Source organism: Tasmannia lanceolata, unplaced genomic scaffold (assembly GCF_043159265.1).
Source record: "Tasmannia lanceolata isolate RefF3 unplaced genomic scaffold, GAP_Taslan_0.1 ptg000003l, whole genome shotgun sequence".
Classification (NCBI taxonomy): Eukaryota; Viridiplantae; Streptophyta; class Magnoliopsida; order Canellales; family Winteraceae; genus Tasmannia; species Tasmannia lanceolata.
The window spans coordinates 13,453,671-13,481,587 of record NW_027518680.1 but is presented as its reverse complement, the minus strand read 5'-3'; the positions used below and the strand labels follow the sequence as shown (position 1 = coordinate 13,481,587).

General features: G+C 38.7%; 1 protein-coding gene across 4 annotated transcripts; it reads left to right on the top strand.

Annotated features, from left to right (window-relative positions):
* The first annotated feature begins 245 nt into the window (after window positions 1-245).
* Window positions 246-27,059, top strand: HAG2 (histone acetyltransferase of the GNAT family 2). 4 transcript variants are annotated; one of them, XM_077361298.1, is made up of 11 exons: window positions 246-521; window positions 6,367-6,571; window positions 6,990-7,031; window positions 15,064-15,173; window positions 21,094-21,162; window positions 21,666-21,704; window positions 21,779-21,855; window positions 22,028-22,127; window positions 24,262-24,343; window positions 24,463-24,623; window positions 26,002-27,059. In XM_077361298.1, the coding sequence occupies exons 2-11, from the start codon at window positions 6,442-6,444 to the stop codon at window positions 26,656-26,658; spliced, it is 1,467 nt and encodes a 488-aa protein (XP_077217413.1). In that variant the 5' UTR covers window positions 246-521; window positions 6,367-6,441; the 3' UTR covers window positions 26,659-27,059. The 4 variants fall into 4 exon arrangements, with proteins under 4 accessions (XP_077217413.1, XP_077217405.1, XP_077217419.1 ...); XM_077361290.1 differs by having other exon boundaries at window positions 249-521; window positions 24,256-24,343; XM_077361310.1 differs by lacking the exon at window positions 6,367-6,571 and adding an exon at window positions 4,359-4,431 and having other exon boundaries at window positions 483-521; window positions 24,256-24,343.
* The last annotated feature ends 858 nt before the right edge of the window (window positions 27,060-27,917 follow it).

The window sequence follows — 27,917 nt, the reverse complement described above, 5'->3', positions numbered from 1 at the left end:
AAAGAAATTTTAAAAGAGTTTATATTCAACGTGTGTGCATCAAGGTCCAATATTTTTCTAATACTACAATGGGTTCCACTTCATAGGATGATCCAAACCATTCGTTTGTTGCCCAACAATGTCAATATGATTTACCACATAGATCATCTTCATAGGATGATCCTAACCCTCCGATCTATAGAGGTTGCGCAGTCCCTCCATAGAAAGAGAAATTCTAGAAAAAAATTTCCACCGAAAATGGGTTAGCCAAACACTGGAAAACTCAATTTCCGAGGAAATTATTTTCCTATATCCAACCAGGGCAACTACGATATAAACGAAAATCTGGATAAGTTCCCTCTTTTTGTCTGATCATTTCCCGCCTCCCTTTCCCCCTCTTTTTCTTTACCCTTTGAGAAGAAACCCTAAAAAACCCTAACCCTATTTAGGGTTTACAGAAGCCAAAATGGTGCTCAAGCAAAATGGCAACGAGCTCTCGTCCGATAAGAAGAAGCGTAAGCGTGTCGGATTCGCCGATATTGGTAAGTCTTCGGAAAAAAAAACGAAACAAAGATTTCAAACCCTCGCGCCCTTTTTTCACACTTATGGTCAGCTTAGGGTTTTAAATCTTGCATTCTTGCCTTTTTTTTTAATGATTCATCACCAATGGATAAGATTGATATTAGTTAGTTGACGTGATTCGTATGTAGAGAACTGTACTGTAAATTTTTAGCACGAAACAGGGTGACTCCACAGGCTTCAAATTCTTGATTTACAAATGAAAATGTTAATTGATTCATAACAAGCGGACTTCTTTCTATGTGCTCTATGCTTACACAGGAGTGTGGATTCTTAGGATTCTTTCTATGTGCCTTATGCTTACACATCATTACAAGAGTAATTGTCCAAACGCATCCCATGTGCATGAGTGTCACATATTCATCTTGAAGCTAATGTTAACGACCTTTTGTTAGCAGAAATTTCTATTCATTTGATAATAGTAAAAATACCTGCATTTGTGCAATTATACAATTGGGTATTTGGGTGAGAGACAATGGCTGTGGTTGAAAAAGATTAAAAGTGAGACTGTAATCAGCTAGTTGGGCTGCTTCAAAAAAGCTACATATGATGCTGTGATAAATATTTTGATCTCAAGTAAGCATATTTGTATCCTAACATTGTTGTTTATTTATAGGGATTTCATTTCATCATCCAAGTAAATTTTGAAGAGTCATCACCACCAGTGGCACGTGAACTGAGATGAAAAGACTCAGGACTTCCCAAGCACCTTATCTACCAAATTGAAATATATAATGTGTAGTGTCACACGGATCCACCTTTTTCTCAATGTCGACCCCATGCAACACCATGATATTCCATGCGCTAAGGGCAGCCATCTCTACTTACATGACACCTCTTTATGTCTCATCCAAATTCTCATAAACTACTAACAACTTGAGCATTGTCATGCAACTAGCTTACCCTTGTCGTACCCAAGATTAAGCTTAAGCCTTGCGATCCTATAGCATTATGAGCTGACCAATACAAAGCCCTCAAGTTTTGTACTAGTCCCCACCTAGGTACGAAGCACAGCCATGCCGCACAGCAATCTGCCAAGCCTTATGGCTCGAATGTTCAAGGTATGAGGCTGTGCCATGAACCAATCAGAAAGATCATAGGTCTTGCACGGGCACCTAATTCCCACTTGGACGCAAGGCATGACCATGCCCCGCTTTAATCTGCCAAGTCCTCTATCTCGGTCTTTCATGGCATGTGTTTATGCCATGAACTGATAGTTGACACTAGATCACTGTCTTGCTAGTGTGTCAAAGCCAACCTAGTATAAACTTATGGTTAGTCATGTGACATATAGTTACCTCCTAAAAAAAATTCATGTGGCACATAGTTACTAGGAACTTCCTAGTTAGATTGCTTTGGAAGCTAAGTTCTTCTTTCTTCCCAAATTTAGGAGAGACACCCTTTCCACACGCTTCCTACTCATTTCCTCTTCCTATTTAGGTGATTATTTTTCCTAGAAACTCATCTTAAGTTTCAAATAAAACTTACGCGGATCCTTTTCCTAAAACTTAACATTAAATCCACATGAAGAAAAATTTGAAACTATAAATCCCTAAACTTGTAATTCCAATCAACGAAGAAGTCGCCTTTATTAATTGGATTCCTTATCTACTGTAACCCTTCCTCCCTAACCAATAGAATCCTCCTATTTCAGTACACTTCTTCTTCGCTTTACATGCTTCTTGTTGACTGTCAGTGATGCTTCCCATACGTTTCCTCTTCACTCTCTTTAGATCTTTTCGCTTACCACATTTTCTCTATTTATAAACCTCTCGCTTCTCGTATCACTTCTCTCACTCACTTCTCACTCATACAACCATGATTTGACCTCACCGCAAGACATACCTCGATGGGATTGAGCGTCTAGCTCAATGATCAAGGTTTTGTACTCTAACCTGGAGGTCAGAGGTTCAATCCCGGCTTACCTACCAAAAAATGGCATACCTCGATGCTTAAGATTGACGTTCCGTTGATCCACTTTGCGATGTCATTGGAGCTCAACCAAATGTTATTACTACCTTTGATCTCCGACCAAGGAAGTTGGAGCCGAGCGACCCTTTAGACAACTCACAGCCATGGTTTTAAATTTTCACTGAAACGGACATGAAACGACCGAAATGTTTCCATTTTCATCCCCACCGAAATGGTACCGAAATCGAAACCCATGCTGAAACCGAAATCATAAGTGCATTAGTAGTATACTATATTAATAATTATCTTTATATGGACTGCATTTGACATGTGGTGTAAGCAAGGTTTTAAATTTCGGTTTCGTTACCGGTTTCGGACCCCACAAAATTCGAAATTTCGCTTGAAATTCGACGGACAATCAAAAAGAATATTTTATTCCTAATCGAAATCCCTGAAATGTCGGTAATTTCGGTCGAAATTTCGGGGTAATTACAAAATAATTAAAAAATCCAAAAAAAGGTTGAAATCCCAAAAAATTAGCACGAAATTTCGAAATTTCGGTCGAAATAATGACACATTTCGGATAAGTGCCATTTTGGTTTCGGTCTTATCCGAAACCCGAAATTCCGGATTTCGGCCGAAATTTAAAACCGTGGGTGTAAGTACTATTGTTAGATAGCCATATGGAGAATGGAGAAGAGGAAGCCGTGAAGTAGAAAGAGAGAACGGGGAAATCCACGAGAGAAGAGAGTCGTTAGGCTCCTCTAACTCACTCCGCAATTATTTATATACTTAATAATATGAGAGTTACATAAATACCCCTATTCATCTAACAACTATGCATACATATTTATATGAATAATATGAGAAATGTGGTATATACTGACTTATCAGACATGCGTGACAACGCATGTCACTAGGTGTTTGATGTTATCAAACCATTATGGATGGTTGCCTTGCTTTTGTGATGATTTCTAAGTTTGTATTTGTGTTTATTCTAGCATTTACTACGTTTCATCTTAAAATTCTATCATTTGCATATGCCTCTGTGATTTTACACGGTTTTCACCAAAATTTCCAAACGAAACCAAAACATTTCCGTTATGTGGTGACTGAAACCAAAAACGAAACCGACATTTAAAACCTTGCTCACAGATCACATCCAAAGCTCCCTTAGGGTGCATAAAAACCCATCTTGATTTGCCTTTTGTGTCTCTCACAAGGCTGGTCCAACTTGGCTCATTAGTCAACCACCAACTTTCCCCATCTTGTGTGAAATGGAAGATGCATCTTCACTTTCAGCTTAGCTCACCCATTGCATTGCTCAGATCCTGTCATAGATCCCCGACTTTGCTTATATCTAGCCTACTGTCTTATGTAGGACGTTCCTTAATTCTAGGTCTTTTTTGTTGGGTTTTCTTTATTTTAGGTCTTTTTAGTTAGTTTGAGCATAGAGATACTGTTCATCTCTAATCTCTGTTGGAGATAGGATTCGAGTAGGATACGCATCTATTTCTATAAATAAGGGAAAATTTGCTATGTAAAGATGATCTTTTTTTGAATGAAATTTTTAGCTTCCTTTGTTTCATCACAAACCATCTCCCCTCTCCTTCAAGCTTCCTCGTGCGCCACTGTCCCACTCGTTTCTCCATCATTGGCCCAACTTGTCACTCCGACATGACATGGCACGTCCATGTCACAAATCATGGCAAGCCAACCCGTTTGACTGTGGCACACGGCTGCTAACGAAAGAATGGAACAAAGGTTTTCTAATCTTTCAAAATCCGTCAAGATCCCTCAAATTTAGAGATAGTTGTACTGTTGTGTTTACATATGCAAACATTCATATATCTAACACATGCAACGGGGTGGTTTATATTTGCATACAGATATGCAGTCACATACGTATGAAGAACGTTGACTGGCCTTAAATTTGTTACATGGAATTGTTGAAATTTTTATGTAAGTTTTTCTTCATCAAATTTTTATATCTTAGCACCTAATGTGCTTAAAATTACACAAAAGATGCATTCAATACCTAAGTATGGACTCTAGGAAGTTGGCATGGCTTATGTGATTGACTTAATTGACAAAAGGAGTCTTACTACTGCTTCACCAATTCTTGATCCTATACTACATGGGAATTCTCATATTTCCCATGACACACCAGTCGTACGTCTGTATTTCTTCTCTGCAGCATGCCTTTCCCATTTTTCTCCACCCAAAACTAATAAAAATGTGAACCCCATACAACCTCAATCTAGTTTCTTAACCCTATCTGATATTCTGCAGATAATAGACATGGAAGTATTCTACTAAACTTCCCCTGGTTAATATCTACCATCGAGAATCTCAAAACAATTTTAGTTACTTATTTGAACTAGGCATCTTAAAGATGTTCATTTTGTTTTGTTTCTTAATCAGCAAGACATCTCTATGACTCTATTAACTTAAATGAAGTTGTTCCCCAGAAAAATTATTGATGTGCTACAAGAGTACATTAAGGACTTCAAGATCTATTGTAGTTGTTAACGACTAATGGTCAGCTTACATGAGAGCCGTATGCATACGGCAATACACAATGCTTAAAACTTTTTTTTTTAGTTTCTTATAGGTTCTGCTTACAACAGTTCATCCCTGCATAATGTATACGAAGTAGTGCCTCAGAATGTGATGGATGGCCTGTAACTGTAAGACTTCATCAAGGATCTCCAAGATCTATTGTCCCTGTAAACAACTAATATACAGGTGCATGAGTGCTGTATGGAGATGACAATAATTGCTGCCTATATGATGTGAATCCATAAGGACCATAACAGCCAAGAAAAAGAGAGAGAAATGAAATAGAGAATTGAGATAAAAAAAAATGGAATAAGACCAAGAAAAGAGATCAAGATCAAGAAAGGTGATCAAGATCAAGAAGAAAATCAAGATCCGGAAGAGAGATCGAGATTCAGAAGGGAGATCAAGATCAAGATCAAGAAGGAGAAAGATAGATATAGAAAGGAGAGCGGTTTATAAACCCAACCGGGAAGGGTGATAAAAGTGATGAGAGAAAAGAAAGGAGAAGATAAAGAGAATGGCATTAAAAAAAGGATAAAGAAAGAGAGAAAGATGAGTTTTGGGATAGAAAAAAAGAACCAAATATGAAGCATCACACTTCAAAAGGCCTTACATCAGCGCGCGCGCGCGCGCGCGAGAGAGAGAGAGAGAGAGAGAGAGAGAGAGAGAGAGAGAGAGAGAGAGAGAGAGAGAGACTTCAAATCTATATTCATTCTACTTCATAACATCCCAGAAAAGTGCCCTGACGTTATATATATATATATATATATAAGAAAAGAAAGAGAACTAAAAAGTTTTAAGACTGTAAACTAAAACGTAATATTTGGACTAAAATACCCTCTAATGACTTCATGACTTAAAATTTTCTTAATACATATGTGGGCCCTGTTTAAAACACTCATAAATTAAGAAACATAATTGATTTTGATAGAAAAAGACCCCTCCTATAACTTAAAGGACATAAAAACACCTAAAAGACACAAACAATTAGAATATGAGCCGAAGGATGGTCCTCACTAGTATAACAGTTGACTTTTACATAAAACTTCTGTAGGGCTGTGACTTGAAAATGCAAGGTGTATGTAATTGTACTTGACCATATGTCTGCTATGCGTCACAAACCACAGTGTATAGTAGACAGGTAAATTCATTAGTCAGTTTTCCCTTTTAAACAAGTTATACTCCTCTGTTTAAGTAATGAATGATTCGAGATGTATTCATGGTGGCAAAAAGCGTGGATTTTGAAATTGTACTTGTTTTGAAAATGCAAGGTGTCTGCAATGCGTCACAATCCCAGCTTGTTTATACCTTCCTATGGCAAAAATGATCTTGCAGGTCGGTATTGCACATATTTGAGGGTTAAGCCTGTTTCCTCTGGACACTTCTGTTGGTCGTTGTAACTGACCAGCCATGGGACAGTATAAAGAAGCCTTGTCTGATTGGGTTGGGCATGACAAACAGGGCAAAATTTCCCCCCATCCTTCAATGCCTACCTGCCATCATAGGTGCTTACAGAGCTGCTGGATATTTTTTTTGGTAGGTAAGCTGGGATTGAACCAGACCCCTAGGTCGAAGAAGAAAGCCTTGACAATTGAGTTAGAGTCTCAATCCCTGCCTGCATGATATTTTGAATCCATTTTATATTTTTATTAATGGTTTTGTGAGGAACATGCCAACTTTGGTGAAGTATGGTCGAGATTGTTCATTTGCATGCTTCTGCAGTTTCTTTGTTTTACAATTTTATTTTTAGTTTTCTTCAAAATTTTCTTAATTTATTATTGATTTAACTCTGAGGCTCTGGTCTCAGTATCATGGGGCTTATATCTCACTGTTAAACGAGGTTTAGTGCCTTTATGACTCAACTTAGTACTGGCGACTTTGATGTATTGTGACTCCTTTTACTTAGTTTGGTGAAGTCTTTGACGATCTTATGCTGTTTCATTTTTGTCATGATGCAGATGTTGGAATTGAGGCCAATGAGTGCATTAAAGTTTTTCTTGGTATGAGCCTTTTTATCTCCATGTCAACATGTTTGTATGTATATTTTGCATTCATTTACTGTGTTTTAGTCTATCACAAGTTGTTGATGTTTTTTCCCCCCAATTTCACTCTCCCATAAATTGGGTGCTGGTAACCTTACAGAGGCGCACTGTTATCTGGTTATGCTTTAAACTATTTGACAGGAATATGATGAAATTTTGCATTTTATCATTTATTGTGCTGCTATATGTTAATCCATCCAAACCCGACCCAATTTTATGGTAAAAGCTCAACCCTAATTCCCTAAAATCGACCTGAGTTGCACCCCTAATGTCAGACCTTGTTGTGAATATTAGGCTTCGTGTTAGACCTTATTGTGAGTAAGTCACAACAACCCGCTACATCATTGGTTATGAGGAACGGTGAACAATTAAAATTGCATTGTTAAAGCTACCGGGCAAAATGCAAATATCTGAATTGTAAAAGAAAAAGAAATCATTAAATCATAGTAATGAAACCTGGAGATAAATTTAGCACACTCAATGAATTATTGTCACATTATATTCGTCTTGGTTCAACTCATCTTTCAAAGATTGGTCATGTGCCCCGATATGCCTCATCTTCATAGAATAATTATTCTAACGAAATATTATTTTCTTGTGTTAGTAGACAACTAAATCCTTTTTTTTTTCCATAGTACACAATGAATGTTAGCATGAACCTAGGGCATGATCAAGGGGATATGATTTAGCCCTTAGTTTGTTTTATTTCTTTTGTGTACTTCTATTTTGGTTGTTATGTGTTATTGGGCCTAGATGTGGGGGATATCCACATCACTTATCCACTTGCCATAGCACACCACTTATGATCCAAAACCCATTCCCTAAACCTATTTGTGCCCATGGTCTTCATGGTCCATCACTTAAAGACCCAAAATCCATTGCCCACTTACCCAAACCTAGGACCCACCACCTAACAGCCAAGCCCTACCTCCTAAGCTTATACAAAGACCCTCTTCCCATTGGAGAAAAAGAAAAAAAGATCTCTCTCTCTCTCTCTCTCTCTCTCTCTCTCTCTCTCTCTCTCTCTCTCTCTCTCTCTCTCTCTCTCTGCTGCTCCCATTTCTGGACGACGTATGGCCCAGAGAAACGCCACCTCCTTCCTTTGTAAGTTAAGCCCTACTCCCTCTCTTCTCCCCCTTTTCTCTCTCTCCTTCTCTTTCCCACGATCCCTCCATTTCTTCTCATATCTTTGTCCCCCTTTGTCCCCCTCTCCTTTCCTTTTCCCCCCTTCCTCCTCCTATATCTCTTTTCTTGTCCTTTCGCACCCTCCCCTAAGCTTCTCACCTTCCCTTTTTATTATTGTTTCTTCTCTTCAACGCCAACTCTTTATTCTCTCTCTTTCTTCACGCTTCTATTTCTTTATTCATCTATTCCCCTTTCTCACAACTCCTAAACTTCTTCTAAACCCACCACCAAACACGCTTGGATCCAACTCCTACGCCCCATCAACCCCACATATTTAATCATTGTTTGAAATCCAAATCAGCCACCCATATTTACCTTTTGAAGCCCTCTTTCGGGGCAGACCTCACACTTTTTTCAAATTTGTTGTTTTTTAGTTATTTGCACTTTATTTGAACTGATTTGTTCTTATTGTTTGCCTTAGTTGTTTTTTTTTTTAATGGCCAAAATGTCATTCAAAAGGAAAGACCGAGATGGTCAAATACTTAAGCATGAAAAAGAAAAGAGAAGAAAATACATAATGAAAATCATAAAAATAAAGGTGGTAAAAAATCGAATTGTTCAAAAGACGACACAAGCACCCCTTCCTTGGCTAACTTATCTGCCACCCCATTGGCTGATCTCCTTATGTGGCGAAAGGAGATATTTGAGGTCCTTGCAATGTCTTTGATCTCCTCAAAAAGCTCAGCAAATCTCCAGGGGAACACATGCGAAGTGCGAACCACTTAACCGACGAATAATGTTGAGGGAATCCCCTTCTACCACTACTCTGTCCAAGTCCTCCTCTTCTAACAACTTGATGCTTCGATAAGCCACATGAACGTCTGCCTCACTCAAGTCGGCCTCTCCGGTAGGGCCAGCAAAAGTCGACTTGACCGAACCTTCCTCATCTCTTAAAACTCCTCCTATATCGTCCGGTCCCGGATTTCCAAAACTCGCTCCATCGAAATTTAGTTTCAAGGCCCTAGGAGCCGACAATTCCCTCACCTGCACAATCATGGGTCTTCTCTCTGAGCTAGCACACACTTCCTTCCATATGCACCAAAGATCAAATGCGGAAACAAACTTAAAACTTGGGAGAGATTTCACCCGATAAATTGGGAGTGCCACCATCTTATTCAATAGATAAGTAGGGCTCTTGGCGTATCCTTCGAAAACCCTAGCATTTCTCTCTTTCCACAAAACCCATATGACCGCTAGGAAAGAAGTGCGCCGTAGGATTTTACCCTTTTTCTTCCATGGAACCAATTGCCAACAATCCAACAATTTAATTAGGTGTTTAGGGAACTCCCATGTAATTCCAAATCTGCCCAAAATGCCACTCCAAATTTCCTATGCTACCTGAATAAATAAGTGGTCCCCTGATTTCCCATCTTGAATGCAGAGAGCGCAGTGATCAACAATCATCATTTCCACTCTCTTAGAAAATCCACCGTTTGAATCCTATTACAAATGGCCGTCCAACCAAAAATTCCTACTTTTCTGCCAAAGAAATAGGGTTTTCTCAGGGAAGAAGGCGACTCCGGTTTATCATTCAATGAAGAAAAGGTTGTTTTGTTTTTTTTTTTTTTTTTGCAATGAAGAAAGGGATTTTTTTGCTAGAGAAATAGGTTTTTTTTTTTTTGCCAAAAGAAATAAGCTTTTTTGCAAGGAAAAGGACGACTCCAGTTTACAGGAAACCACACTCGACCATGAAAATGGGTTGGTAGTAAACCCTCACTCCACACTTTTTTATATCTCCACCAAACTGTTCTTCTCTCAGCGTGCATATAATGGTAATGGTGCCCCTACCACAACTTTACTAATTTGACAACCAAACACTACTTACATTACTGTACCAGGTAAATTCTAGGGAAATCCATTTCTTGTCTCCTCCTTGTTGACTACTTACCCCATTATTGTACGAGGGTATTACATGCATCCAAACAAAGCCTAATAGTTGTGTGGGATTTTAAATCTCCTGGGGACTTGGACTGTGGGTTACTCTAGGGAAGTCTAGCGGATTGGGGTCACTCTGAGAATGTCTGGGGCACCTCAAGCAAGGACATCAGTAGGGATTTCAGAGTGATTTGGGCTATGAAGTTTTGCGTTAGTTGTGAAGAAATGGGGGATTGTAAAGTCCTAAAAAGTTTTACGTTCTATTTTTTTTTTAAATAAAAAATTTAAAAAAGTTACATTCTAATTTTTTACCATTGCCATATGATTTTTTGAATAATTCTAGTTCCATAGGAGTTTGTGTGCCCCAGTAAAATGTGTCCAAATATTTCCAATCACATTTCAATCGATTAGAATTTTTTCGACATATAGAATATCCCATTTGGGCCTAATATTCAATTAATCAATTAATCGAGATTAACATCTCCAAATAGTTTAGAAGTAAAATGTGATGGATCTTTTAAGGTCAATGAACAGATTTGGGAATCTAGCCATTTTCTCTATTATCATTCCATTATCTTTCGAAGCAAAATGATCAATATTTGTTTATATATTGGTTTTTCCTATCAAGAAGTCAACTTACAATCTTCTTCAAGGAAATTAATGTCATGATGAGTAGAAAAGTGGTAACAAGAGATTCAGAACCCAATTTAATTGTAATATGCAGAACAGTAGTAACAAGAGATTCTTGATATGATTTCCAAGGAAATATATGATGAAAACCCCATGTTTCAGTCATTAATTCAAATTCCCAACATGACATGGCTTCGTGGCTCTCACTATTTCCGGAAAAAGAACCCAATTTCAATTGGATTGTAGAGACCTTTTTTTAGGTTGCTTTTGACTTCATCTGAGAGAGCGAAGGCTCTGAGGTCTATGATTCTGAATGGCATTTGGGTTTCATTTGTCTTATCTCAAAATAATAGAGATTTGGAATGGTTGATGCAGCCCATTTTTGCTTCTTTCTGAAAAATATCTTCTCTTTTCTGAAAAATATGAAACTTTCATGAAACATATGGAAGATGATGGGGTATTGGGGTCCAGTACATGCAGCCAGATCTCAACCCCTTTTCTATCCATTTCTCGGTGGGCATAAACCACAATTTCTGCCCCTTTCTCAGCCTCTTTCTACCCCTTTTCACCTTTGATTTGGATGTCAGCCGAAGAAAGTGTGACAAATCGATGGAGGAGACAGAGGAATTGATCATCTGCAAATGAAACTAAAAAAAAAGAAAAGGAAAAAAGAAAAAAGAAAAAAGAAAGAAAACATTGGAAAATGGGCATTTCTGCATAGATTCGACATTTCTTGGGTTTTCCCTTTGCATCTCTCCGAAGTATTGGAAAGTATGCAGTTAGCTCCATGGAAATCTAAAGGTAAAATTCTGTGGAAGGTCTCTTTTCTAGTGGTGATTTGGGTTTTATGGAAGGAGAGAAATACACGATTTTCAAGGGCTTGGTGAAATCCCCCCTTCACCTTTCCTTGAAGGCAATCACGTTCATGATCTCATGGGTTAAAATGATCACTAGTGTTCAGTTTGTTTCTGCCTTTGAGCTATTGAATGGGTGGAGGGAAGTTTGCTCTAGTGCGGAGGCTCATCCAATGATTATTCAGTCTTGGGTGCCGCCACTGGCGGGATTCTTGAAACTGAATTTCGACGGATCTAGTTTGAGCAACCCAGGACCGGCCGGAATTCGGGGTGCACTTAGAGACACCTCTGGTTCGGTTCGGTGGGCTTTTGTCGGTCCTATAGGAATCACTGATTCCTAGGAACCACGGGTACTCTCCCGGGCCTCCCGTACCCGACACGTATGGGGTGCGGGTACGTTCGGGTATGTCCCGGGTACACACCCCCATAATTAAAAAAATAAGAAGCATTTTTCTTGTACTGGGTGCGTGTCGGGTGCGTTGGGGGTGCGCACCCACGCGTACCCGACACGTCCTGCTTCTCTTAGCTGGTTTTTAAACCCTTCCTGCTTGTTCTCTTTCCTTTCCTGTACTTAGTATTTACATGTAAACCATTTAAGTAAATGTCCATCTACTTAAGATTTACATGTAAATAACGGAATACCCCCATTTGCATTTATTAAAAATAGTTTCAAGACCCAAATCTAAAAGAAAAAAAAGTCAACTCTCCTGTTCTAGTACAAAATTCGCAGAAAAAGGGTCGGGTCAAAATTTTAACTTTCTTAACTTCCAAACGGTGGGGAATTTTTCAAATGTTAAAAATTCATAAAATCTATCATGTCCAAACATTATTAAATCCCAAAAGTCCGGTATAAAAAATCTCATAATTTGGTCCATTAAAAATTATTCATCTTGTCAGGCACCGGTCAACACACTGGTCAACACACTGGCGGCAGACTTTTTTTCAAATGAATGATGTATTGATGCCTCATGTTATGAAATATGGAACTTAATCACTTATGAAATGAAGAGTAATATTAGAATTTTCCATTTTGGTGATGTTATTGTTATTTGATTGCTCTCCAATTATTTTTTTAATATTTATAAATATATAATAAAATATTAAAATATATTATTATATTCGGCGTAACCAAACGTACCCGCACCTGGTTTTTTTGGGAAATCACGTACCCGTGTCGTGTCGTACCCGCACCCCGTACCCGTACCCGTGCTTCATAGACTGATTCTAATGAGGCGGAGGTTCGTGCGGCTCTCCAAGGAATTAGATATGCGGCGTCGGAGAATCTGGATATTTAATAGTGGAAGGGGATTCTCTTAACGTGATCCAATGGTTGAGGGGTTCTCATGTATATCCTTGCCGTTTGCTCCTTTTTTTGAGGAAATTCAAGATATTGTTGGGTCTTCGTCGGTATGCTATCTTCAAGTCAGAAGGTTTGCCAATGGGGTAGCGGATAGTTTACCCAGGCGTGGGGTAACATTGGAGTCTTTGGAGTAATATGATTTCCTCCCACCTTGATTCTTTGTTTTGTTGCCTGGTGCTTTATTTTCTCCCTTGTATCTTGTGCTTTTTTCCTTTGTCTGTTTTTTTCGTTTCATTGCATTTGACCACCACACAGTGGACGCAAAAAATCTTGCGCGACTAACGCGATGGAGTTTGCCAAAGTCAAGCCTAACAACCCCTCCCCCCCCTCTCTCTCTCTCTCACTCACACACACACACACACCCAAACCCACACCCACGCACCCACCCACCCACCAAGCATATATAAAGGCAGGGGGAGAGGGGGAATCAACCATGGACGATGCCTCCGGCCCGACTCGTGTCGTTCCAACAACTGGCAGGGAGCACCTCAATGTACCATCGCATGCAGTAGCTTGGAGTCCTACACTTAAGGCCAACTTCAATTCACCAAACCTGGGAAAGAGAAAGCTTCGACACCCGCCATTCCACCCACCGTCAGAACATAATCAGACTGATGCAAGATCAATTTGAGAATGTGCCCGCCCTCCTTTCTTTCATTGGACTAGTGCTTAATTCAATGACTAAGGTCCCCGGTAGGCTGGCATTGACTACATGGGAACAAATCCTTCTTCCTTCGAATCAAGATTGGTTCCCAACTATCATTAACGACTACAATTTAGCGACTTAAGATCCTTCCACCTTTTGCTTCGAGTTTGGAGGGACTTCTGATTCGAATTCATCATCTCCCTCATAATGGACAACTTTATGAAGATTTCATGTTATTTTTATGTTTATGCAATAGTTGCAAGTGTATTCCTTATTCAGTTTTCCCTTATTTCATATCCAGTTTCATCTTCATATTTGGTGTATGATGTCGACATCTTTATTTTCATTCGCAGTGCTATAGATCTTGCCTTTTTCTTCTTCATATCCACGCTTGGGCATCATTGGCAACTACAGTTTTGTGAGTTTGTCACCCTCCATCAACAACCCTCTTCTGCAGTTTTGGCTTTGTGAGTTCATCGCCCTCCATCACCCCTCTCGGCAGCTAGGGTTTTGTGAGTTCTCCACCCTCCTTTGTCACACCTCTTTTGTTGCCTTCTCATCTCATCTGCTTGTTTTTTTTCCAAAGGTGTGAAAACCTAAGCCCTTAAAAGTTATATTCGTAGGTAACCTTTTAAATAATCCATGTTTAGCTACTTGCTAATAGCGTGGGTTGGGGGGGGGGGGGGGGGGGGGGGTGGCAATGATGACTTCTATTCTTTCATTATTGGTGAATGTTATGACTTCTATTTGATTGCTACATTAGAAGCTTTTAACCTTTAAACCGTGGCTTAGATGCGTAAATTAAAAGCTCATAATTCCCCTCTTTTTTATGTTATTTGGTGGTTTTTAATTTTTATGACTCGGTCGAGTTAAATGACTACTAGACCGAGCCAACTTGGATTTTCCATGGCCGCTTTTTGGCCTGCATCCGTGTTTTGAACCACTGATCTTTAGCCATTAACTTTCACAACAATTTAATATCACCATATCTGGCATCTAATCGTCCAAAATGTGTCACCCAAGCATGCCTAGATTTAAATAAAGCCTTGAAATTTGACAAGCGTCATAAACTTAATTCTTCTACAGAGATTGTTTTTCCAAAATTTCTTTACATTTTTAATCTCATTTAATTAGCAAAAATTCCCATATAGTTAATGATAATTTCTATAAGAGTTGTTATTTTAGTTCCTTTTTATGTAGAGAATCTTACAACTATGCAACTTTCGATTTACCGGTACGCTCCAATAAATTTTGGTCACATATCACAAAACTTCTCATTTGTTCATCCTTTAAGTAATACTTTCCTAGATGAATTCAATATCTTTGTTTATTTGGTTTGTTGGTGTCATGAATGACAAGTGGTTCTTTGCATTTTGTAAATAGTTGCAATGCATTTTATCATATTTAACTTGTGTTCTATTTGGTTGATCCATTCTGCAGTAAGCAACCCGGAAGAAGTTGATGCTGTGGACAGCTTTTGTATCGATCCAATTGACCTGAATCATTTTTTCGGTGAAGATGGAAAGATATATGGCTACAAAGATTTGAAGGTGATTCCCATTCAATTTAGTTGCAACTTACAACCATCCTGTAATAAAATACTCATTTGTTAGTTCAATGGATACCTTTTATACTAAATGTTGTATCGCCTCTCTCCTTTTCTATTGCCTCTAGTCTTTTCAAATTGTTGACCATTTGATTCTCTTGGTTCCATTGAAGTGGTGCATCTATTCTTCCACTTTTTTTTAGCTTTTCATCTATTCCAACTTTGAATAGTTATTGAATTTTTATATTTAATGTCTTGAGCATGATGTTCTATGAAAGACCAATGTGTTAGAATTTTACATATAGTAGTTCCATAAAATCCACATTGGGTGGGTGAGGATATTATTATGAACCGGTTAAAGTTTTCAGCCCAAGAAAATCATAGGGTGATTTCTTTTATGAACTTAAGTTAGGTAAAGTGTTTTTCTTGCCGGTATCAATCTTCTATATGAAGTTATTTGAATAATCAAACTTTGCCATTAACCTTAAATCGTGGGTAATTGAGGCTCATCCCCACTAACGTCTAGAAATGTGTGCTAGTGTGAATGCAAATTCAGATGAAACCACAAAGTAGAAAAGAAAATAAAGCAAAAACATTGAGCACAACTACACACCAAGATTTACGTGGTTTGACACTATGCCCACGCCCACAGAAGATATGTGAAGATTTTCATTCTCTGAGATTAGGGTTTCATGTTTACCTCCATATCACCACTTTCCATGGCTTTAAATTTTGTCCGAAATCGAAATTTGGGATTTTGGTTAGGACCGAAACCAAAATATGCTGAAATCTTGAAAAATTGATTTAAAAAAAAAAAAAATTATTCTGAAATTTCGGCCAAAATACCGAAATTTCGGAATTAATAAAATAATACTTTTTTTATTACTACATTTTGGCTGAAATTTTGGTTTCGGTCAACGGAGAAACTGAAATTTAAATCCATGCCACTCTCAGAACTTGAAATTGTGATGGGTTCACCTAGCCCTAAAAAGAAACCCCCATACGTACTCGACCTAATACCAAAAATACCCCCAATAATATTGTAAACCTTGCAGCCGAGGGCTCTTTCCCTGGAATCCTAGGTAGGGCTGCTGCCTTGGGCCAACTAGTTGGGGTAAGATGTGCAGTAGTACTTGTAAAACCCGAGACTTGTAATATCTCCGAATAGGATTAAACACGATGTGCAACAAACGACAAGAAGAGATGCAAGAAACACAATCAGACACAGCAAGAACACATGATTTACTTGGTTCAGTAGTGTGCCTACATTCACGGTAGAAGAGTTTCACTCTTTTGGTTTAGGGTTACAAAACTCTCCTTTCCTGTCGACCAAGGAAACTCACAAAACCTCACGACCTGTAACCTTAATATGTGCCTTATAGATTAATGGCAATACATCAAGACATCTTTATAACAATCTCCACTTGGCCTAAATTCTCCAAACACCTGAACAGCAACAACACCGTGTACTCGCAAGAACACAGCTCAGCACCTCCTGCACATGAGGTGCTCACCACACTCCATGGGGTGCCCTACCAATCATCAACTGTTGATATTGGCCTAGTCCCAGCAATGATTGAACTTAGTTGTTGTAACTGACTTTGTCGATGTATCTAATGCATTGTAATATGTATGCATTTTCTTCAAGTGGATATATCTATCTGCCAATCACTCTTATCCTATGACATCTCACATGAATATGTTTCATCTTGACATTATATACTTAATTCTTCACCAGATGTATGACACTTTGATTGTGACAGTTATGGTTTTAAATTTTGTGAATTTCGGATTTCGGTTGGGACCGAAACCGAAATTTGTTGGAATCCCAAACTTCATGGCTGAAATTTCGAAAAATTGATTTTTTTAAAAATATTATTATTCCGAAATTTCGGAAATAATAAAATATTACTTCTTTTATTACCAAATTTCAGCCAAAATTTCGGTTTCGGTTTCGGTTTCGGTCAAAACTGAAACCGAAACCGAAACCGAAACTTAAATCTATGTTCACTATACAACAAGAGTTCTTCCTGTTTCACCCCCATATCACGAATTAATCTGGCCAACCAAATAGCCTCCTTGATAGCCTGACCTGTTTTCATGTACTCTACTTCTATCGTAGACTAGGCAGTCGTAAACTAAAGAGAAGCCTTAGAAATAGGCCCACCTGCTAATATAAACACATAGCATGTAGTGGATCTCCTCTCATCCAAGGCTCCTGCATAGTATGAATTTACATAGCATGTCAACCCATCTTCAATTTTATCCATGTCATACACCAAACCATAACTTGTAGTGCCCCAAAAGTATCTAAGAATTCATTTCACTACATAATTCCAATGCTCAATTCCTGGATCTGACATATATCTACTCACTACACTCACTACACTCACAACATGAACCAATCTAGCCTCATACGTCTATAACATACATTAGAAAATTAATAGCACTACTGTAGGGGATTCTAGACATGCCTACCCATTCCTCATCAGTAGATGGACACAAGTGCTTACCCAGTTTTAAGTGACTCGCTACCATAGGAGATGCTAGACATACCTACCCATTCCTCATCAGTAGATGGACACATAAGTGCTTACCCAGTTTTAAGTGACCAGCTAAAGGAGAGCTCACCGGTTTTGCATTTTACATATTGAACCTATGTAGTGCCTGTTCAATGTACTTGGCCTACGAGAATCGAAGCACTCCCTTTTTTCCGTCATGTCTAATTTCCATCCCAAGGATCTTCTTAGCAATACGTAGATCCTTCATGCCGAATTTGTGGCTCAATATAGATTTTAGCCATTAGACTTCTTGCTCAGTGTTGGCAGCAACTAGCATATCAACAACATATATCGACAAATGTGTATGAATTATCATCAACAACACAAAATAAACAAAACACTCAAGCTACTATCCAAAGAGGGGCCACTTCAGTAGACACATGACACTCGATACCTTTTTCAACAAATCCCTCCGGTTGCTCCATATAAATCTGTTCCTCCAAGCCATCATGAAGGAACACTGTTTTAACATCCACATGTTCTTCCTTTCAAATAAAAAAATCTACATGTTCTAGCTCTAAATTAGACTCAACAGATTGAGGTGTGTTTTACCAAGTGAGAATATCTCGTTGTAATCAATGACCTCTTTCTGGCATTACGTCTTTGTGACTAGACGAGCCTTGTACCTTTCTCCACATGTATTAGAAGATGCCTCTTCCTTTATATCTTCTTGTAGCCGATTGCCTTCTTTCCCTTAGGAAGCTTTACAAGATCTCAAGTATGATTTTGAGGGAGTGACTACATCTCATTTGTTATAGCCATAACCTAGCTGTAGCTTTCCCTGCCACTTATAGTATCCGGAAAACATTGAGGTTCTCTGCTGGTAGTAACTAAAGCAAAGGAAACAAAATCATCAAAATCATGCTTTACTAGTTACTTAGTATTCCGCTCTGCCTTTGACCGTGCTATGCTATGTGTTGCTTCCTTCTCATCATGACTGCTACCCGATGATTCTTCCTTAAAAGGCTGTATCATATCAGTCCAATTATTGGATGATCCTGAATCATGATTATCAAATTGTGTTGTATCATGTTTTTTTTTTTTTTCACAACTACATCACGTGATTCTTCTACCGGCTCACTAATTTTCAACATACTAGTCTCATCGAAGATCACATCCCTCTTAGTGACTATCTTTTTCGTAGTAGGGTCCCATATCTTATATCCTTTCACCTCCTTTTCAAAACCGAGAAACACACTCTTTTGACTTAGCATCGAGCTTCCTCCTCTGTGTACTCTGAATATGCACATAAGCTGGGTATCCAAAAAAGTATGCTCCTTGCCAGGTGTACTCGATACTATGTAATGCAAGTTGGGACCTCTGGTCCCCAATGTAACTTTCACAGTATCAATGAAAATATTTGTCATCTTTCAAAAAAAAATACAGAATATAAAGAAATCAGTTGTTTTCCTCCCTCCTTGATTTTTTGTTTCTTTGAGTTGTTTTTCCTATCTGTTCATTTTCTTGGGCCCTTGGCCCCTTTAATATATATCATACTTATCATTCAAAATAAAAATAAAAATAAAGAAATCAGTTGACTTCCTAGTCTATAGTCTATACTTCTTGTGGAAGTTTGAAGTCCATTGTTGTAGATGGAGATCTGACGTATCTATTGCATCCATCCAAAATATCTTTGATAAATTTGTATAGAGCCTCATTGCCTTGGCTCTCTCAAGAAGTGTCTTGCTCATTCTTTCAGCTACACATTTATGTTGTGGGGTACCGGGCTGGTTGAGTGTAGCTTGATTCCTCGGTCTTTTCAGAAGGATAAGGTATCATTGTCCATATATTCCATGTCATTATTAGTCAGTAGACATCTCAGTATTTTTCCCATCTGATTCTCTACTTTTGCCAACCAATGTTTGAATTTGGAGAAGACTTCAGACTTCCTTCTCATGAAAGACACCCATACCTTCCTCGACTGGCTATCAATGAAGATAATAAATTACTTTATACCGGCCTGTGATGTTACTGACAATGATCCCCAAACTTCTAAGTGGACACAATCAATTATACCTTCATTGCATCACTACCGTGAACCTGACTGCACTGATTCCCGTATACGCAATATTTGCTAAAATCTAGTTTGAAATTCCAAACTCCCGTAAGAAATTTCCACTTAAAAAGTTCTATCCCCCCGCTCCCCCCCCACCGCTCCCCCGCTCCACCACCACCACCACCACCACCGCACACACGCACACACACCACTCATATGCCCCCCTATATGGATATGCCATAACCTGTTAATCATCCTCGCTGGCCTCAACTGATGCAACCACACCTCCACCTGTCGAATGGAACACCAATGCTCCTTAGCCTCTATTCCTTGGCAGGTCCTTGGATATCACTCACTCCATTCAACTCCATATCTGTCCCTAATAATCTGATGACGTAAGGCGTCCTCCTCCCGAACGTCCACATCCATTTCCCATTAAGGCTTTATTTTTTAGCCTTGGATTGCATTTGCCGGTTTTCTTACTACCTCCCAATCAAAAAGGTGTTTTAGCTTCTTGCCTTCCTTCTTACCTTCCCATGACAAATCTCTTTGCATTTTCTCCAATCAATTTGCAGCTGATGCCGGTAGCCTACTGAGCACCTCTAGCCTTACCTACTCTGCTTGCCCATTATTGTAATAGCATGAATTTGAAGCAGAAGGTTGCAAGCTCGAATCTTTGATGAAGTGGTTTCATTTCTTCATGCCTGAAATATCATGCTTGAAGGAGGCAAAATAATTTGTTTTTTGTTTTCATGTGCATTTTCAAATTAAATACTTGTGGAATCTTTCTGTCAGTCCGTCCTGTATTGTCTTTCTTTATTCCATGGTGAATGCCACACATATAGGTTGTCTTCTTATGATTCAACTCATTTTGATGTTTCACAATTCGTACTGATGTATTTTCAACATATTGTCACAACAATAGAAATTTCACCATCATAAAGTTTGAAGAATGAATATCGTGCTTCACTTTTGCCTACCCATAGTGTCCGCTTCTTTTTTATTATAGATTTTCTGGCTAACTAATTGGTGTATAAGATTCTATGCCTCCTTTGCTGTGCAGTAAACATGACCCATTTTGATAATTTGATGGTTGAGTTGTTCTATCATCTCCATTGGATAATATGTGATAAAAGTTCTACTTCAAGATTCTGATCACGAGTTGGAATTTCTCCAGTGTATCATATTGTTTGCTTTTCATAAGTGGACATAGTATTCAGGAAGCATTAAAAGATATTTTCTATTTCCAAACCAATGCTAGCCTCTTCATTCTGTTTGAAGGCAATAAGAATGAAAATGCCTTTTCTGATGTAAAATCTTACGTTGTTCAAACATTTGTAGCTTATTTTTCAAATCCATTTGTGCAGGTTAACATATGGTTGAGTAGCAAATCATTTCATGGATATGCTGATATCACATTCCAGAGCACATTCAATGTAAGTCTCATCCGTGCCATTTCCGCTTTCGACTAATTACTAGTTGACCAGCATGTGTTTGAAGGTTTTGTGTTTTGCCAATGCCCGATGGTTCTTCTTGGACAGTCTATGACCATCTCCAGGGATGTGGTTCTTCTTGGACAGTCTATGACCATGATTTTCTTCCTCTTTGATGTTGTTTTCCCTTGATTTGTATATGTAATTCTCCTTTGTATCCTTTGACCATCTCGGTCTTTTTTAATGAATTCTACCATTCAAAATACAAAAAAAATAAAATTGGCCCAGTGAACTAAGTGGGAGGGTGGAAGTGGCCAAGACAGATGGACTCGGGCATATTTTCACTTAATTGCTGTAGTGACAACTTGTCCTTGACATTTCCTGTGTGTACTTTCCAATTATGTGTTTTAAGTTCTTTTGCTAAAAAATTAAGTAGGATTTCCAGTCCCTAATCCATGACCTTGTATCTTTTGGCAACAATCTAACTGTGTTTAACTGTTAACAAGGGAGCAAAAGGAATCACAGATCTGAACTGTGTTCTTCAGGTAAGCATTAATCTCTTACTTTAAACTCTCCGTAGCATTCCCCATCGGTGTATTTAACCATTGTTTACTGACAGGATATATTCGGCGAATCTCTCATTGAGAAAAAGGAGGAATTCATACAAACATTTTCGACAGAGTGTGATTATATAAGGCAAGCTTTCATCAATTTACTGATACACTTTTACTATGTGTTTATGCTTTAAGCTAGAAATTTTAATTTGTATATTATCTGGCAGTGTCTTTATTAGTTCTTTCTTTTCATCTCTATTATTTCCCTAATATATGAACTTTTTTCCCTTCCCGTTTTGGTTTGCTGATCTCAGAACTGTACTTTCGAACGGAGAGGTCATACACTCTGAAGCCTCCAAAGCACATAATAATGCATCAAATGATTGTCTGGAAGCAGAGGCTCCTACAACAGAGGTATTTCTGAAATCATGGAATTCATACTTTTGCACCAGGTTTGAAATTTCAGTTTCGCCCGAAAACGAAATTTCGGTGGCAATTTCAGTTTCAGTGGAAATTTCGGTGTAAAACTTATAATTGCAGCCAAAATTTGTAAATTTCTGGTTTGGTTTTAAATATCCGACCCTGCAATTTTGGATTTTGGCCGAAATTTAAAACCATGCTTTCACATGCATTGGCAATTTACTCAAAAGTACTGACTTAGAGGAAAAGTGTTGATGCCTTAGTTGTACGTTATACTCGACTCAACTCAACAAAGCCTTTGTCCCAAGGTCATGTTCTCTGTTAAAAGGAAGGTAAAAGGAATCTACCCAGCTCTAATCCTGGTTCTAGTTGGCTTCTTCTACGTGGATCATTTTCTTCCATTCTATCCTATCCAATGTCATGTTCTCTATTATGTTCCTAGCTATCAAGTCTTTCCTTAATGTTTCTACCCAAGTTGTTTTCGGTCTGCCCCTACCTCTTTTTACTCCATCAGTTTGGCACGAGTCGCCTCTTCTCACCGGAGCATCCAAAGGCCCTACGGATATGTCCAAACCATCTTAAGCGGTGCTCTCTCATCTTCTCCTCAATTGGAGCCACCCCCACCTTTTTACGAATTTTTCATTTTTAATTCTATCTAGCCTTGTGTGGCCGCACATCCAGTTGTACTTTATAATCCTCAATATTGTGGCATATTGATGTCTATGATAAGCTAACATACTTGCCAATCAATATTAATGCTTCAATAGCTTGTTCAGTTTGTTCAGTTATAAAAATAGCTTTTTCAGTTTAAAATTCCTGATGCATTTACTTTATAGGCCAATTCTTTTCATTACATTAGTTTGTCCTTAACATTCTATGGTTATAATTGTTTTCAGCTGTGACTATAAACTGCTAGGTCTTCCATTGATAGACCATTTAACCTTACTATTGGATTCTCTTGGGTCCACACTTATCTTTCCAAGATTAAGGGGCCGTTTGGGTACGTGGATTTTAGAATCCGGGATTTCTTCAAAATTGTAGCTAAGAGACGAGAGAAGAAGCAGACCGGCCGTCGTTTTTTACTTCTCGCCCTTCTTTCCGTCAGCAAGAGAGTAGCAGATCCTCCCATATTTCCAGGTTTTAGAAATCTCAGGATGCAAGAGAGATTTTTAAAACCTGAATTTCTCACTTAAAATCCAAGTAACGCTGTCAGGACAGCATACACCAGCTTGATCGTGAACCCTCTTTTACACTGTTTTCAAACTAAAAACCTGGATTCTAAAATCCGTGTATCCAAACGGCCCCTAAAAATTAATAATATTTGGGCTTCTATTGGGAATTTTTAATCTTTCTTTCTAACAGAATAAATTAAAGTCAATGTTAATTACTCCGTAGGAGTGCTGAGTGCACTCACACAAGGTTTTGTATTTACTCGCATCTCAATCATTTGCTAGGGCACAAATGAGGGGTGATCAGTGCTGTTGATCTGGTGGGTCACACCTCATCATACCTTGCTGGTTCCACGGACAGCAGATAAACCTAATCAATGTCTTATTCGTGATATGTGAATGCCAATGCTCAAATTACTTCTGCCCCATCCCTCTCCCAGGAAGAATCCTAAAATGTTCCTCTTTTTTATTGTTCACCATGAAACTGGTGATTAACAGATTTGGTGGCACAAGGTTTTAAATGTCGTTTTGGCCGAAATGATGTAAAATTTTGGAAAACAATTTCTGTATTTTACAAGATTTCGGCTGAAATTTCTGTAATTTTGGCAATTTCGGTGGAAATCTTATAAATTTAGGCGTAATTATGGCAAAATTTTGGATTTCACCGAAATTTCAGATTCATGTACTTTGGTGCCGGCCCTTGAAATTTCGGATTTCAGCCAAAATTTCAAACCATGTGGTGGCCTACCCATATGAACAGACCCATCATCCTCCATGTGTGCTAAGATATGCAATGAAGGGGCGAGTAAAAAGTTGTGAATGGAGCAGGTCGTCCTAGAAACCTCATTGCTCTGAACATACTATAAAAATGGCCATCCATTTTTTTATGTATTTTGTTATCATACGCATCTGAAGGCTTGTACTCCTATCGGAAATGTTTCCCGTTTTGACAGCACCAGGTTATCCGGATGGATTTAAGCAGCATGCCTGTTGGAGAGCTATATAGTCGTCTGGTACCTCTTGTGCTACTACTTGTTGAAGGTAAATCTCTAGTGCTATTTTTTTTTGAATTGTAATCTCTGGTGCTATTTCTAGTTGCAATATTTCTTCTCGTATTTATTTTGCGTAAAGTTTATGATGGATGAAATATTTTGGTGCAGGTGGCAGCCCAGTTGATATAACTGACCCAAGATGGGATATTTATTTTGTTGTCGAGAGGAACACTGATCAGTCAAGGGACACCAATTTGAAATTACTTGGTTTCGCAGCTATCTACCGCTTTTACTATTACCCTGATAGCTCTCGCATACGGATCAGTCAGGTTTTCTCTTCTACATTGCCACAATCTTAGTTATCTTTCTCTACAGAAAAAAAGGAAAAGAAATTATCATGTGTGTCTTACATAGCAAAAGAGAAAGGCTCCTTAATGATCGGTTTGGCGGGGATTTTTTCCCTCTTGAGAAATTGTAACAGAAAATATACTGAAAAGCAAGATAACAGCAAGGGCAAAGATTGCCCCTCACACAAAGAGAATCAATTTACAAGGTGGCATTCAATGTGGAGCCCCCCATATGGCCTGCTTAAATTGTTTGGCAGGTGATGGGATGTTGTGGGACCCAGAGAAACTCCTATATAGTATTCTTGTAGAATACGAGACAAACACTGGCTCATAGCTCATAGGATAGAGACACATACTTATAAACCTAGAAGCAATTGTAACTATATATATCCATATGATAATAATAGGGAAATGATTTCAGCACATGCGCTCATGTATCTTGTCTTTTAGTATATAATTGTCTCTTAGTGGCTTAGTGTTTTTTGGGAACCGTAATAACCCTTTTACAGCTCTTTAAATACTAGAAGACAAGATACATGAGCGCATGCTATCAAAACATGTTTGTGCCGAAATCATTTCCCTAATAATAATAATAAGGGAATTGCTAGCGTCCATTGCAGAAGGCATTTCGCAGATGGCCTGTTGCATCTGACAGCAGCCACACCAGCTCACTTTAAAACAGATTTTGTCATCGTTTGTGATGTGGCTGCTGTCAGATGCAACAGGCCATCTGCGAAATGCCTTCTGCAATGGACGTTAGCAAATCCCTAATAATAATAATAATAATAATAAGGGATTTGCTAGCGTCCATCGCAAAAGGTATTCCGCGGATGTCTGTTGCATCTGACAGCAGCCACCTCTTGAATGAAGACAAAATCTGCTGACAAGTGAGCCTCTGTGGCTGCTGTCAGGTGCAACAGACCATCCGCGAAATGCCTTTTGCGATGGACGCTACCAAATCCCAAATAATAATAATAATAAGGGGTTTGCTAGCGTCCATTGCAAAAGGCATTTTGCGGATGGGCTGTTGCATGTGAGAGCAGCCACACAGGCTCACTTTTCAGCAGATTTTGTCTTCATTCACGAGGTGGCTGCTCTCACATGCAACAGCCCATCAGCAAAATGCCTTTTGCGATGGACGCTAGCAAATCCCTAATAATAATAATGATGATGATGATGATGATGATGATGATGGTCAACTACTAAATACAGTTATAAGTTGTTATCTATGTGATTAAACCCTAATGAATCTGATTAGCCAGCCCAGTAGTAAGGAGTGACTAACTTGGTTTAGCTCTGATTGTCTAAATTTTTTGTTTTGCTCTTTTGGCTCTCTCATCAGATCATGTTCTGATTGCAGATACTAGTATTGCCTCCTTATCAGGGCCAAGGCCATGGCCGTCACCTTGTGGAAACTCTGAACTCGATCGCTGTGTCTGAAAATGTTTATGATGTGACTTTCGAAGATCCATCTGATTATCTCCAACACGTCCGTGCTTGCATCGATACACTTCGCCTGCTAAAGTTCGAGCCTATTCAGTTTTCAATTACATCAGTTGCTTCTCAATTGAAACAAACTAACCTATCTAAGAAAACACGCAAATTTCACTCTGACCCACCAGCAAGTGTAGTCGATAATGTCAGGGAACAGTTGAAAATCAATAAGAAGCAGTTTCTCCGATGTTGGGAGGTTCTTATCTATCTGAACCTTGATTCCGAGGACCGTCAATGCATGGAGAATTATAAAGTCTGTCTTACGGATCGAATGAAAGCATCTATTTTAGAGAACGATGATGGGAATTCTGGGAAACGTGTGATTGATGTCCCAAATGAGTATGACAATGACATGACATTTGTGATGTTCAGATCAAAAGCCGTTGTAAAAGCAGGTGGGTTAGACACTGAGGTTAGTGGAAATCAAGCGAACCAGGAAGAGCAGTTGAACCAGCTAGTCGGTGAACGGATGGACGAGATTGTGGAGATCGCAAAAAAGGTCTCACTGCATCGGAATTCTTAGGCAAATATCATCTTATTTCAGAAGTTTGCAAAGAGGGTTGCAGAGAGCTGATGCTTTTTATTCGAGTTATGAGTAATTGAGCTGCTGTCTGTTGGATAATATCCTGCTCCGACCAAAAAGGGGCAGTCCTTAGATGCTGATGATCAAAGTTTGTAAATTATAGCTGGATTGTATGCTAAGGGTACTCGTACCTTAAAAAAAAAACAAATACCCACATGACCATTAGTTGGCACTTGGCAGTATATTTGTGCCTAATCATGTTATACATACAGCAACAGAACCAACGGTAATACAGGCATTGCCTACTTTTTGGGAGCTTGAATGTGAGTAGCATGTGCACAATAGCTACGTATGTACTTGGTCTATACTAATTATTTGTTTCAAGTAACGTTTCTATTTCATGTTGACTCTCCTATGGTTGTAGGCTTCTTTTTAGTACTTAGTTTTATGCCATGTCCAATCCATCTGCCTCCATTGGATAACCAGTTCCAAACCTTCAATCACCTTTGGGATGCATTGTACGAGCAAATAAATTCTGCCTCATATTTGGCAGTTTTTTTTTTTTTTTTTGAAAGATGACAAGTATTTTTATTGATACTATGAAAGGTACATTGGTCCGGCTGCCATTACATGGTATCAAGTACAACTGGGCAGGAGCATACTCCTGAGCTAGAAAAGTTGATAGTAAATAAAATGAAAAAGCGTCTGGGTCACGCCCTCCAGACCTTGCCTTGCCGCCAAACCAGAAAGGAACCCCTTTCAACCAAACCAATTCATCCGTCGTCCACTATGATCAAACAAAATGACCACCTACCAGCTTCACATTCCTAACACTACGATCCTTTTTCTAGCAACTTCTATCCTCCTTTACGTATGTTTCCATAATAGCCACAATGTCCAGATTTCTTCTTCTACCTACGCCAGCTTCTTTTTCTCCATCCCTCATCCCCTTATATTCCAGAAGAAAATCTTTATTTATGCAACCATTTTTCCGCCCAAAGAAAACCTTTAGATTTCGCATGTCGCAAGAGTTTAAGTTCCTCATTTCTCTCTTTTTTTTTAAAGTTCCTCATTTCTCTTTTTTTTTTTTTTTTTGGTTAAGATTAGATCTACCGGATCAGCCTTGATTTGCGGTGTCCATAAGCATCCTCCAGGAGGTATCATTATCATCCATGTAAACCATACCAGGCTCGTCACCCATTACTGCCATTGCGATAAGGTCGACTTCATCATCCTCTTCCGCGGCAGAATTGAATAAG

What these genes read in the sequence shown, in the direction of transcription:
- HAG2 (XM_077361290.1), top strand. Translation starts at nt 6,442, where the DNA reads ATGGGACAGTATAAAGAAGCCTTGTCTGATTGGGTTGGGCATGACAAA. An exon ending in CTGGATATTTTTTTTGGTAG is followed by an intron (nt 6,572 to 6,989) that starts GTAAGCTGGGAT and finishes GTCATGATGCAG; the next exon opens with ATGTTGGAATTGAGGCCAAT. An exon ending in ATCTGAACTGTGTTCTTCAG is followed by an intron (nt 21,705 to 21,778) that starts GTAAGCATTAAT and finishes GTTTACTGACAG; the next exon opens with GATATATTCGGCGAATCTCT.